Here is a 13,845-nt window from a genome sequence, read left to right on the forward strand (position 1 = left end):
GAAGCGCTTTGTTCTGGAAAGAGGTGCCTGTTTCCTGCCACTGGTTTGCTCTTGTGTTCTGCTTTAAACACGAATAAAATTGTTCTTCGCATCAGCTGCATCTGCACATGTCTTATTTCATCGAAGCCTTTCAGAGTTGTTTCAGGAATAAACAAACACCAGCAGCGGTTAACGATAAGATCAGGGTTTTGGAAATCTCTCAGAGAGGACACCGATTGTGCAAGAGCACCTGCTCGTCTTCCTGGAAGTCTCTGGCAGAAATTGTCTTTGCTTGTTCTTTTGTTGGGTTTTTTTGGCATTCTCGTAGGCACATGTTTTATAGGGAAACTTGGCAACTCTTTGTTCTTTTTCTGCCCCAAACGAACGTTCCTTGTCAAAGCCGATGGAGTGTTGTCACCACCCAAACCAGCCGTTTGCTTTTAGTAGGGCTCGGTTTAAGATCCATGAAGGGCTGGAATAACACATTGAGTAGACCCTTCAGTGCCGTCCCTTGTGTGTGTTCAGTGGGTGGAGTTGGTTTCAGCTTGAGTCTTCCCACGGTCAAGGCAGAGTAAAGTTCGGGTTTTCACCCAAAGTTCCCTCTGTACACTTTATATGATGTTGGCAAAATGACCTTAGTCCCTTCCAAATTCTCCATGGACTGTGCTCTTTCACTCTGAGTTTCTCACACGAGCAAGATGTAGTCTTTGGAGTTGTAGATCTTCCTCCTGACGTCTGAGCCCGTTTGCTGCCCGGGACAGCAGCCGCTGCCCTCCAGCCCTGCTGCGCACCCGCACGTCTTCCCATTCGTCCCTTGAGCGCCTTCACGAGGGTGCAGTTTGCAGCCAGAACCACAATTGGTTTGGAGGTTGCAAAAATTAGGGTATAAAGAGGATCCTTCGAAGTTTTCACCTTTCGTGTGTTTACCTTGGAAGAATACAACTTCACTTCTTCCTTCACGCTTCTCGTGGCCAACCACAGAACTACAGCTCTTGCGCACCCTGGGGTGCTGCTCTTCAGCATCGCCATCGCTTGAGTTGTGGTCCTCCAGAGCTGCCTTGTTTGAGGGACTTCTTGGGGGATGTCCCTGCCGTTGCGGTGGCTTTGGAATGAACCCGGCTCTCGAAGCCCAGGAGCTCAGCCGTGGGGGGCACCTAGCATCTTTGGTGGAGCTCAGCGTGGCCCATAGCACCCGAGCTGTGGTGTTGTGCACTCTGCTGACCGCCCCTTCTCATCAGAGATGGGGAATCACATTTCATCTCCTTTATGAGGCTGCAAATCCCGTTTATCTTCTCAAGCCATGTCTCTTTGAAGAGATTAGTCTGCTCTTAGGATCCGTCTGGCCCATCCTTAGACCAGGAGGGTGGAGGTGGGCCCGTGCATAGCTGCCTGTGTAGCCTTTTTGCCTGTGGAGAGGGAAAACAGCACCCGGGGAGTACGTTCCAAGCCATTCAAGTTGGCCATTTCAGATGGCTCAGATGCGTAACACCCAGAAATATTACCTTCTGATTTATTCTGTCCTGAGGGCTCTTTGCCTAACGTACTTCAAAGCATCATGAACTTTTGAATCCAGTGTTGAGGGCACTGGAAGCGTCCTATCTCTGGCTTCAAAAGGAACATCCCCAGCTCTCATATTTATTTAAGCAACTTCTGTTTAGGTGTTCTTTGGCACAGGGTGTGTAATCCAGTTCCTGAAAGAATGCAGGACTTCAGCTTTGGGCTCTCCACGTGTCTCAGCCGGAGATGTGCTACCAAACAGCAGCAGCGAGCACTGTGTTACCCTCACTTAGTCCCACTGCACCGAGACTTAAGTGCAATAATGTCCCCTTTGCTCTCGGAGAGGGGTAATTCTGCCTTGGACTGGCTGAGTGATCCCCTGCCTGTCCATGCCCCGCCTGAGAGACGAGCGTCACCACTTCAGGATGGGCTGGAGGCATCACGTCTCTTGTAGGTGTGTCATCAAGGAAGAGGAACAGGCTGATTCCTCCCAGTTTTAATTTTCTCCCGATTTTGGGTGGTGGATAGAAGGAACTTCTGAGCTCTCGAGCTGTGTACGCCATGCCTGAGGTGACGTGCCTCTGGAGCTTTTGGAACATGATACAAGGAAGAGGAGTTCTGGATTACCCCTCAGTGCTCGTGTAGACAAATAGGGAACTGGGGCTCATCAGAAGTCACTTCAAATGCAAGTCATTAAAAAGGAGATCTTAGCTTAGATACAGAAAGAATAGTAAAATGTGGGAGACGCTTGTATTAGGGTACAGCTCCTTTGTCCATAACACCAGCTTTCTGGTTCTATTTCAGAGGAGGTCGGTGCCTTTTGGAAGGAACTCAACTGGCTTTGCATGCTCATGGTAGTGACTGGAGACCACGCACCTGATGTCAAGGTGTAGCAGTGCAAGGAAGAACCCAGATTCCTTTCTCTGTTCCCAAAAGTAGTCGTTAGAGGACATAAAGTGACTTTTTTTCACTAGAGACTTTGCCCACAACTGGAATCACCCCGGTTTGGTCCGCGCTGTAGAAGCTCTATCTTATTCCAGTGATGTGATTGAGGAGGAGCAGCTCCTCCGTTGGTCTGTATCTGCATCTCACAGACAAGTGCCGTTGAAGTGACCTCCCATTGTCACCTTCCTTCCCGTCAGCAGGGCAATTGCACATTTCTTAGTTGCTGTGCGTTTTTCCTCACCCACCAGCAGGTTTCCAGTGAGGGTACGTACGAGTCTGCCTGCTGCAAAAAATCATCCCCTTTTCCTCTCTGTTCTACGGTCCCTGCTGAAGGGAGAGTTGGGACCTCTTGGTGCACGCGTTGGCGATGGTTCCTCGGTGCCTGTTGGTGAAATGCCAGACCCGGCAGCAGGTTGCATCACCTGGTCCTGCCCAGTATCAAAATTACAGCAGGTTCTTCCCTATCAGGGCTGGGAGAGACGGTCGGGAGGAGGGGAGTAGCTGCCACCCCAGCGTGGGCTGTCCATGAAGCCCCTGCTGGTGTCCCCGTGTCACGGCTCCCGTGTCTGCCTGCCGTGGGGAGCGTTCCTTGGGCCGAGAGCAGCCGGCGCTGATGGTGTTCTCCACTGCCCATCCCTCCCTGGTGTTGCTGAGCCTGCTCTTATCCTTCCTGCTATCGGTTTTAATTAGAAAACTCTACGCCCCACAGCTTGGTTTTGTGAGGGGTGCCAAAGACGTCACCGAGGAAAGCCAAAGAGGATGACCAGCAAACTTTGCTAATGAGTGGAGGACTAATGAGCATTTTAATTAGCAGGTGTGCAGGTGCAAGAAGATGGTGCAGTGAGACATGCACCTGTGACAGCAGAAGCCTGCAAAGAGGCATCAGCTGAGCTCCTGATGTTGTCTCTGATGCTGGTGTGTTCTTGGGCCTGGCTGTGCCTCCTGCCCGCTGGGGAACCAGGACGGCAGCGCGTCAGGGACAAGGCCTGGACCTCCTCTGAGCAGGACACCCAGCTCTGGCTGTGGAGCTGCTCCTGAACTGAGGGCTTCCTTCTGTTTCTTGAGGTGTGAGGTCTCGAAATCTGCCAAATCTGATGTTCGGGTGCCAGGTTGGTTCCCAACTCTGGCACCTCATTGTGCCCCCAAGACAACTCGCTGCCCTTGGGAGACGTGAAAGGGTTTGCTTCTAAGAACTGGAGATGGAGATGGATTCTCTGCTTCCACTTGTGCACATCTGGCCCCAGACTCATGGCGTGATGTGAACACGTGTGGGTTGGAGTGAGGTGAACCCGAGCCTTGACGGGCTGCAAGGGGCAGGCGCAGGCTGAGAGCCGTCCCAGGCAAACGATACTCAAAGTCTCTGTGCTCTCTTACCAAAAAGGTTGTATCGGCCACTTCCACGTCTCTCTGCAGCCGGAGTTTGCTGTTGGGAGGCTGGGATGTGCACACTCCTGCAAAAGCAGTGCTGCGAGTCCTGCTCAGGACCAAATGGCTATAGAATAAACTCCTTGGAGAATTCCCATAAAAGATGCCTCTTTCTTCCTGCCTCCCTCCCGTCCTTTCCACCTTATGTTTGCTGGTTTTCCTGACATCCAGGAAAGGTTCCTCTGTTGGGGTCTCCCTGGCCCTGGGTGGATTCCATGCTCAGTTAAACGGGCTGCTCTAGTGCTGTGGAAAAGCCACCCAGAAGTGTCTCCTTTACGTGTCTGCTCTGATGTGAGGATGGAATTTCTTTCCTTGGGGTTGCTCTTGCCCAGGATCTCAATAACATAATGCTTTGAGCCACGGCTTTGCGTGCTTGCTCCTTTCGTCCATGGTATTATTTTAACACCTTCTCCTTGCCTTACAGAGAACCTCCGTGTCCCCGGGACGCAGCGTGTCGGTGATAACCACGCACCGGCGGGTGGCCCGGAGTTCTCCGGCTGTGGCAGGTAACGATCCCTCTCCCGGCTGCCTTTGCCCCCTGCACCGAAACTGCTGAGATGGGTTTCTGCTGAACAAACCCCAAGCTCTTCCAGTCGCAGCAGCTTGATGCTCACTCCTCGCTTAGAGAAAAGACCAAGTGTTTGGCTGCTCCTGTGTCCGCCTGTCACATGCTTAAAGTGCTGTTCTGGAAGCCACTTAATTACAGCCCTAATGAGATGGGCCAAGCTGCCCTCTCTTCTGATAGAGATCTCCTGAGGACATTTTAATGGCACTGTCAGATGTTTCTGCATTCCTGCGTGGAGCAATTACTTAATCTGTGTAATTTGCCCACCAATTGAGGAATTCTTCCACAAGATGTGATACTCGTTCTCCTTCCACGGGGCTTGGTGTTTTCTTCCTGCTTTAGTTTGGGAGCTGCTGGCAGCCAGGCTCATGGTCATCTCAGGAGGAGACCCTTCTTTCAAAAATTCTTCTATCCCACACCTCGTTCCCTTTAACAGAGATCTCTGCTGTTCCCGTGGGTGGTTTGTGGCAGTTTAGTCTAGTTTGCATGTAATTCAACAGCACGAGTGCCAGCACTTTGCGGTGTTAGTGCCTGCCATGGCCTTTGGGTGTTTGTTCGTAGACCAGGCTGGTGGGGAGAGGAAGTGGCGGCTGCTCAGCCCACTGTTTCACGGTGCTGAGTTGCCCTGTATCCTAAAGGCTCCCGTTTCCCACACCTGGACTGACTTTCCCATGTGTTGGGATGTCCTGACCGTGCAGGGGCTGCATCAACAAGGGCACAGACTGTATTTCCTGAGGCCCCCGTTTCTCTCCTGACATCTTTTCCAGCCATTTGGGAGATGTCAGGAGTCACTGGAGTCTCTTCTGATGCCAGCGCTGATGGAGCCCCCTCCGTCCCCTGAGCGCTGTGTCCCAGGTCACAGTCCGTAGGGGCTCAGAAGATCTTCTTTATGGGCAGGGACACCTCTGGGCCCGGCTTTCTGAGCTGACGCCAGGGATGCCATGTCTTCAGCTCAGCCCTCAGACAGGGACGTGCCTTCTGTCAGGGTCCAGGTTTCAGAGGTGCCTTTGGTTGCTTCCATACGGTCAAAGCTTGTAATTTCCAGGAGATGCTGGTGGGGCCGATTATCTCGCTGGACTTCCCATCCCTGCTGTGGAATTTGCAGCCGCTGCACATTTGTGTGGCAGGAACCTGGGTAGAGGGGATGGCTTTAATTAGGTGAGCCTCGGCTGGGACACGGAGGCTTCCAGAGTGTGGAGAAGTCCATTGGAAAGCAGCAGAGCCCCGGGATCAGATACGGGTGGTTGTGTCTGAGGAAAAGACCTGCACGGAGCAGCAGATTTCTCCCTAGATTGGTGGTTGGCAAGGCGGAAACCAGCCCCGGCGCTGGTCTGGCACCTCCCAAAGGCTTGGGAGCGATGGCTCCTCCCTTGGTTTCTCCCCCACCCTTGGCCGTGGATATAAGGACCCTGGGAGCAACCTTGGCCAACACAACCCGCTCCAGCGAGGCAGAGAGCGAGCAGCACCTCCAGATCCAGCACCTCTGCTCTTGAGGAGAGTGACCCAGAAGACCTTCAGCATGGGTAAGAGCCTCTGCAGCCTCCCCGCAGCCCCCGGCAGCCCCCAGCCTTGTACCCCCACCCTGGCCCCAGCTCCAGCAGACACCCGGCCTTGAACCCCAGTCCCACCTGGGGACGGGTGGGTTTGATCCTCTGCTGAGCTGCAGGAAGGAGACATTTGGGATGGAACTTTGGCATTTGGTGCCAGAGGTTTCTTTTGTCTCGCTGTTGATCTGCTTCCAGGGGATCTCTTTGCCTTGAGAAGCAAAATCTGTGATTCCTCAGTGCTGTAACAAGAGCAGGTGCTGGTCACAGGGGTCCCCATTGATAGTTGGGGTGGGAGAAGGTCCATGGGGTGGGACAGAATCTTCTCAACAGGCACCTTTTAAGGACATGGACATTTCTAATTTTATTCTTCTTTTCTTCCCAAAACAGACAGATGCAGAGTTCAGTGCTACGACTACCCCGCCTGCTCGGACATTGTGAAAGGCAAGTTCTCTTGAGTGTGTTTGGAATGGGGGTATTTGGGAAAGAGCTCCCTGTTAGTGGAGATGACCAGTAATTAACTGTGTGTGCTGTGTTCCTCTCCTCAAAGGAGAAAACTGTAACGATGTGGAGACCCACTTGTGCTGTTCTCTTGCCTCTGGGTCATGTTAATGGAACCAGGGTTGGAGAGTTGTCAGTGAGCGAGGGGGAATAGGACAGGACAGGACAGAATAGGATAGAATAGTTTCAGCTGGAAGGAACCTACAACAGTCGTCTAGTTCACTGCCTGTAGGAAGGTTGCAGCATCCAGGAAAATGAGTTCAGTCCTATCTGAGAGTCTGTTGAAGCTTTTCTTTTCCTTTCTGTCTGGTTCATGGCATGTTCTAACACAAGCTCTCCACGTACCCAGCTCCTCGAGAGGAGGTTGCCTACGTGACCTGTACCTACAGGGAAACGTGCATCGACCAGCCTGACTTCCTGGCCACCATCGATCTCAACCCCAGATCTCCATATTATTGCCAGGTACCTGTGTCTTGGCTTTTTACTGGGCTGGTGCCTGGCTGCTGGCTCTGTGTGTTGGATCCATGACATTTCCTCCTTCCCACTCCCCTCTGTACGCCTGGCTCTGGTTGAGTCTTCTCTGTCGCTATGTCCTGGGGACAGGTCGCCTCTGACTCACTTCCCAACTCACTTCCAGAGCATCTTGGTGCTGCTGGTGAGCTTTGGAGCACAGGCTCGGAATCACCCTCTCAGGGATTGCTCCGCAGGAGGTTTAGGGACCCGTGTTTCTGTCGCATTGCGATGTCAGGGATGTTCAGTCGGGCACTGTACAGCTTGTCTGCTGTCACCCGGGATGGGACATCGGCTTTTACCTTTCTCTGAAGGCTGCAAGGAGAGGTTGTCTACACCTACAGTCACGTTTAAGTTTTAACATTTCCCCAGATCTCCCTTGGTGCAGGGAGCGGTGTTATCACCTCCAAGCTGCTGGTTGCATTGGGGTCCCCGTTTCCCCCTGCGCTCCCCCTAACTCTGCCTTGGCTGCCTAGGTGATCCACCGCCTGCCCATGCCCAACCTCAAAGACGAGCTGCATTCCTCGGGGTGGAGCACTGGCTGCACCTGCTTTGACAATGTCAGCACCAAAAGGAACAAGCTGATTCTTCCCTGTTTGATTTCTTCCCGCATTTACGTGGTGGATGTGGGGTCCCAGTGCTGCCGGGCTCCCAAGATCTGTAAGGTAGGCCTGAGGTGATTGCAGGACCAGTTTCTGGGAAGGAGTTGGGAACCGGTGCTTCTGGGATAACCCGTGGGGAAGAAGGGTTCTCTCTTCCTCTTCTCTTCCAGCCTGATTTTAGAGACCTGGGTCAGGTTTCCCTCTCCCCTTTTCAGACCGGAGAAGGCTCCGATCATCATTGTGTCCCTTTCCATGTACCCGCTGCATTCAGAGGGTCAAATGAGTGGAAGTCAGGCAGCACCCCCTACTGCCCTCCCCCTAAATAAGTTGGGTGGACAGAGGAGCTGTTATGGGTTGGGTGTTGCTCAGAGGGGAGCTCAGAGGCTTCTCTTCTCCTGCCCGAGGAGGAGCAGGCCCTGGCCAGTGGGTGTTCCTGGGAAGAGAGCTCCTGGAAGCATCAGGGATTCTCCGAAGTCTGGGGTGGCCGCAGGCTCTGCCGGGGAGGGGGAGATGTGCTGAGCAGAGGGAGGCTGAAGCGTGTCCGTGTCACCCCTTTGCAGATGATTGAGCCAGTGGACGTCTTCTGGAAGTGCAACAAGGGGTACCTCAACGTGCCTCGCAGCCTGCCCAACGGGGACATTCTGATTGCCAACACGGGAGATCCAGCCGGCAACGCCAAAGGTGCTTTGCCCCTTAGTAACTCCTGAAAGAACCCACTGCCTTGGAAGGGGAGTGTGTGATTTGTCACGAAACCCTTCTTGTGTCCCAGGTGGGTTTATTGTGCTGGACGGAGAGACCTTTGAGCTGAAGGGGAACTGGGAAAACGAGTGTGAGGCCCCCCCAAGCGGGTACGACTTCTGGTTCCAGCCGCGCCACAACGTTCTGATCAGCTCTGCCGGAGTGGTCCCCAAACGCGCGGGACGTGGATTTTGTCCCAGCGACCTGAAGAAAGGTGAGGGAATACGGATGCGGGTGCTGAGCCTGAAGTCGCCGGGGCGATGGGAGGGTGCGAGAGGTCCGTGGCTGTCACGTTTGTGGAGGGATGAGTGTCCAAGGGCAGCCCCCTCCCCTCTTCTGACCTGCTTTTCCTTTTCCTCAGGGGTCTACGGGCGCCGCCTGAACGTGTGGAACTTGTCGTGCCGCTCCCTCACGCAGTGCTTTGACCTGGGGGAGGACTCTCTGCCCCTGAGTGTGAAATTCCTCCACAACCCCGAGGCCGCCGAGGGATACGTCAGCTGTGCCCTGAGTGGCGTCGTCTACCGCTTCTACAAGTGTGAGGCAAGTGTTGTGCCAGCAGCGGGGGGACCCGGCCCTGCCTGCGCCGGCAGGAACGCTGACGGCGCGGTGCCTGTGTTTCTTGTGCAGAGGGAGAACTGGGCAGTAGAAGAGGTGATTCGGATTCCGGCCAAGGACGTGACGGGATGGATTATGCCCAAGATGCCAGGTTCGCGTGCCCTGGGGTGGAGACAGAGAGAGTGGCAGGGGGTGATGAGGGCTAGGGTTGACGTGGGGCAGGTTTCCTGCCGATGCCACCTTCTCTAGAGCTCTCTGTTTCTGTGCCGCAGCCTTCACCGTGGACCTCGTCATCTCCATGGATGACAGGTACCTGTATCTGAGCAACTGGCTGCACGGAGACATCCGCCAGTACGAGCTCTCCAAGAACTGCAAGCCCAGGCTGGTGGGACAGGTGAGGCAGGAGCAGAAGGGCTGGTGCTGTCGGGTTCCTTGGCAGGGTCTGGTGGGGGCTGGATGCCAAGGCCTCACGTCTGCCCCTGCCTCGCTCACAGGTGTTTGTGGGAGGCAGCATCCTCAGGGGCGGCCCCGTGACGGTGTGCAGAGACGAAGAGCTGAAGTGCCAGCCGGATCCCTTGGTGGTCAAGGTGAGTTCTGCGGCCTCTTTGCCCCCCGGGGTCCTTTGGTCCTTCTGGGGGGAGGCAGCCGCTCTGCTCCCCTGCCCCTGCTCGTGCTTCCTGGTGCTAACACGAGTGCCGTCTGTTGTGCCTTCAGTGCAAGAGGGTGTACGGCGGCCCCTGCAAACTGCAGCTCAGCCTGGATGGCAAGAGGCTGTACGTCACCAACTCCTTCTACAGCACATGGGACAAGCAGTTCTACCCCAACATGGTCAGGTGAGCACATTTGGGAGGAAGAGGGGGAGTTTTGATGTAGCAGAGATGGTGTGATTTAGCAAAGCAGCCGATGAGCTCCAGCACAAGGCAAGCTGTGGCCACCCTGTCACTCCGTGGCTTTAGTCCCACGGCTTGAGAGTTCAGGATTGAAATGTGAGCGCTGGTGCGTGTCACTGCTGGAACCTTCTCCCTGTAGAAGCCAAGCTGTGAAGGAGAGAGGAGCCGGAGGTGAAGGGCAGGATCTCTTGAGCAGGACCCTGGTTTCTTGTCTGTAACGGCTGCGCTCTTGTCCCCTCCAGGGAAGGCTCTGTCATGCTGCAGATTGATGTGGACACTGAGAAAGGAGGCCTGACCGTGAACAAGAACTTCCTGGTGGATTTTGGAAAGGAGCCCAATGGGCCTTGCCTTGCCCACGAAATCCACTTTGCCTGTGGGGATTCCACCTCCGATATCCTGGCCTAGGCGCCCGTGAGAGACTCCCTCCTTCTCTCTCTCCTGTAGTGCAGCCGTTAGAAAAGAGCGTAGGGAAATTGGGTTTGGGGGTGCCCGTTCATTGCTGGAGTCTAGATTTCTGCTAACGAGCTACGGAAGCTGGGCCTCGTGCGAGGGTTTGGTTTGGGCAGAGCAGTGAGCAGAGACACACGGCACGTTGTGAGAGCTGGTGTCAGAGCAAAGCCATCCCTGGGTGCGATTCCCAGGGCAGAGCCCGGGGCGAGTGCGGAGATGTGAGGTGTGCAGGACACACAGTGCCTCTCGGCAGAAAGTGAAGTGCCCAGTTCGTCTGCGTTGCTGTTCTCCAGCCAGGTAGTCCCTGGATAGTCTTCCCCTGGCCCCCGAGCCCTCCTGGCTCCCTGGCACGTCCCCGGGTCGCTCTGCGTCACCGCAGAAGGAATATGAAGTGCTTTGTTCTGAAAAGAGGTGCCTGTTTCCTGCCACTGGTTTGCTCTTGTGTTCTGCTTTAAACACGAATAAAATTGTTCTTCGCATCAGCTGCATCTGCACATGTCTTATTTCATCAAAGCCTTTCTCTGTTGTTTCCAGCAGTGGTTGATGATTAGGTCAGGGGTTTATATATCCCTACAACAGAAATGCTGGCTGCTCCGGAGTGGCTGTTGGTCCTCCTGAAGCCCAGAGGCTGCCAAAATGTGGATATAATGTGAATCCTTGTAATTTTAGCTTTTTACTTATTTACCCTGGAAGAAAAGATCTTCACTTTCTTCCTTCACACTTCCCATGGCCAAACATCTTGCTACAGCTCCCTTGTGCACCATTGACGGTCCCGGGAGAAAAACAATCCCGTCTGGAGAACTGTTCCGTGGCTTCACTGCGGTGGCCAAGGGTTCTGAGAGAAACTGTCCTCTGCGGGGCCTCTTGTCCCCGAGCAGGAGGGTGACATCAGACCAGGTCCTGAGCTTCAGGGGGGAGCTGCTTGAGTGGGACACCCCGTTCTGGTCCTCCAGAGCTGCCTTCTTTGAGCGCCTTTTCGGGGGACGTCCCTGCTGTTGAGGGACCCCACAAAGACCATATCTGGGTAGAGGTGCCTCCTCCTCCCCGCTGGCAGGAGGGACTCTGGCCAGCAGACGTTCCCGTCCCCGGGTCCAGGCGGCTGGAGGTGGCTGTGCTGAGTCCACCCTGGAAACCCCTCTGTGGGACGGGGCCAGGCACCGTCCACCTGAAGGCAGGGAACGGCCGTGTTTGTGGGGTGTCCCTCATGCCATCGACTGACCACCCTCTCTGCCTTGCAGGTGGTGGCCTGGCGAGGCCAGGACCCAGCCCACGCTGGGCCATGAAGATCAGCAGCAGCAAACGTGACCCAGCTCCTTCTTCCACCGTCGGGCCGTGCTCTGCCCAAGTTGGATGGACGTGGACATATTTCTGCTGGTACAAGCAAACTCTTTCACTCCCTCCAAGGCCCGTTCCCAGGTCTTTGGGTCCTGATTTCCATGTTTCAGGGAGCATGGGCTTTTCCTCCTTCCTGAGCACGAGTTCTCTGGAGGTTGGATGCTTTGGCTGTTCCCTCTAGTGGTTATTTGGAAGATCTGCTTCTCTCTGGTGCCAGCCCTTCACAGCCTCCAACGGCTGTCCATGGGGACAGACACTGCTGGCATCACCCCTCTTCCCTATGGGATTTGTCCCCCCTATGGCAATCTTGCCGACCTGCAGCAGGGACATTTCTATGGAGGAGGCTGGAAGGTGCACCTCAAGTCCAGAAGAAGCTGGGCTGCTGCTTATACACGCCTTGACCTTTGCCTTTAACCCCTGGGGCCTCCTGGAGCAGCTTTCCTTGGTGAGAGGCAAGGTGGGACAGTGGGGATGTGCTGACCAGCGTGGTGGGGATCTGCAGTTCCTCCATAGCACGGGGTTGAGCATCGAACACAAAGCAGCGAGCCCACGCCGGGGAGATTGAGCCAAGACCGTCCGTTTTTTTGCCGGCGATCCTCAGGTGCGATGGGCTGGGGGCCCCTGACGGGCTGAGCTTGCTCGAGTCCTCGAGTCCACGCCTGGGGTGGGCACTGGAGGGGACAAAGGCAGCGACGGCGAGCCCCCGCCGTGCAGCCCGAGCCGTCTGTCTGACGCCCGGCTCCGCCGCCAGCAGCAGTAACAGCCTCTGACTAAGTCAGACGTGTCGTGGGGGGAAAGGTAACCCCCCCCCTCCCCACCAGCAAATTAACATCCCGCAGTAAACACTCCTCCTGCAATTAAAAGAAACCCCGCTCCTCGCTTTTCATTTTACAGTTGCGATTAACATCTGCAACCTTGGAAAATCATTCCTGTGGTCGGGAACGCGGCGCTTGCCCATCGCTGGTCGGGGCACCCCCTCAGCCCCGCGGGGAGGCTGGAGAGGCTGCTTCCAGCCAGGAATGAGAGGAGAGGAGGCGCCTGCTTTCCCTGCGTGGAGAAAAGCCCTCATTTCCCCAGCGTGGGAAGGGGTGCAGGGTTCAGAAACAGCCCCGTCCCCTGCCCCTCCGGGAGGGGAGGAGGTTCTGGAAGCACTGAAATTGCTTCCCTGCACGCTCCCAGCGCTGTCGGACGCTGAAGGCTTCCCCGGTGCCTCCCACGGCGCCAGACGTGTGGATCCTCCCCTCGGCGTCCTTTTTCCAAACCCTCCTTCTCCCCGTCCTGCTCCCTATATATTGGAACCCCCGCAGAGCCGCATCCTCTCTCTCGGCTTGGTCCTGGCAGGCAGAATGCAGGCAAGATCGGCTCCTTCTGCTGCCCGTCAGCAGGCGAGGTCCACCCCAGCCTCCAGCGTGGGTAAGAGATCTCTCCGTTGACTCGCTCTCCAAGAGAGCTCGGGGCTGTCGGTGACTCAGTGCCTTCTGGCCCTGGGCTCTGCTCTGGCGTCCTCCTAAACTCCTCCGGAGCCGGGGCTCTTGGGTTTGTTCCTCCGACACCCAGAAAAGCCCAAAGTGAAAAGGAACGTGGGGATGAAGGTGGCGTTTTCTCCGGCCGGGAAAGGGGTTGTTGCAGGGGTGGTGTGAGGAGAAGGGAGAAGCGAGCTGGAGGGGTGGCTTCTCAGTGCTTCCCTGGAGGAGCAGGGACAGGAGTTATAAAAGGAGTAAGAATAGAAAGAAGCTGACGCAGCAGAGCCGAGTCGCACAGTTTGGCTGGGGTTTCCCCCCCTCCCTCGGGTCTGCCTTCCTCAACGGGGAGCAGGGGTCCTTCTGGTGGTGGTTGTTTCCTACCAAGCTCTCGTTCAACTGCACCAACAACAGTTTTCTCAGCAGTTTTGTTGGAGTCCTTTGGAGAAGGAGACGGGCAGGGTTCGCAGTGCCCCGCAGCAGCGTGATGGGGGTTCCCAGGATGGTGCTCGGGGCTGGGGAGGAGGCAGCACCTCGAGCAGTGAACGTTTTGGGTGCAAACAGGGATTTCTGTGTGAAAGTTTTCCATTAATGCCCCAAAGCAAGGCCCGGCGAAGTGCCCTCTCCCCTCTCTCTGCCTCTGGCTCCTGTAGAAGCTCCTCCAGGCAGCAGCCCGGCCATTCTGCATTTCTCCCTCGTTGCCTCTCCTCCTCCTCCTCCTCCTCCTCGCAGGAGAACCCAGAGCTCTCAGTGTCCCCTTGAGCCAGGCGTTGCCCCTGCGTGTATTGAGCGGCCCTTCCTCTCCCCCATCGGGGCAGAGAGACGCGGCTCTGAGCCTGGTACCTTTCT

General features: G+C 55.6%; 1 protein-coding gene across 1 annotated transcript; it reads left to right on the top strand.

Moving 5' to 3' along the window:
• The first annotated feature begins 2,037 nt into the window (after window positions 1–2,037).
• Window positions 2,038–10,156, top strand: LOC141475837 (methanethiol oxidase-like). The gene is made up of 13 exons (XM_074164380.1): window positions 2,038–2,046; window positions 4,271–4,352; window positions 6,346–6,399; window positions 6,806–6,918; window positions 7,443–7,631; window positions 8,129–8,249; window positions 8,338–8,520; window positions 8,668–8,846; window positions 8,934–9,012; window positions 9,134–9,255; window positions 9,356–9,448; window positions 9,576–9,694; window positions 9,994–10,156. The coding sequence occupies exons 1-13, from the start codon at window positions 2,038–2,040 to the stop codon at window positions 10,154–10,156; spliced, it is 1,506 nt and encodes a 501-aa protein (XP_074020481.1).
• The last annotated feature ends 3,689 nt before the right edge of the window (window positions 10,157–13,845 follow it).

This window comes from Numenius arquata, chromosome 27 (assembly GCF_964106895.1).
Source record: "Numenius arquata chromosome 27, bNumArq3.hap1.1, whole genome shotgun sequence".
NCBI lineage: Eukaryota > Metazoa > Chordata > Aves > Charadriiformes > Scolopacidae > Numenius > Numenius arquata.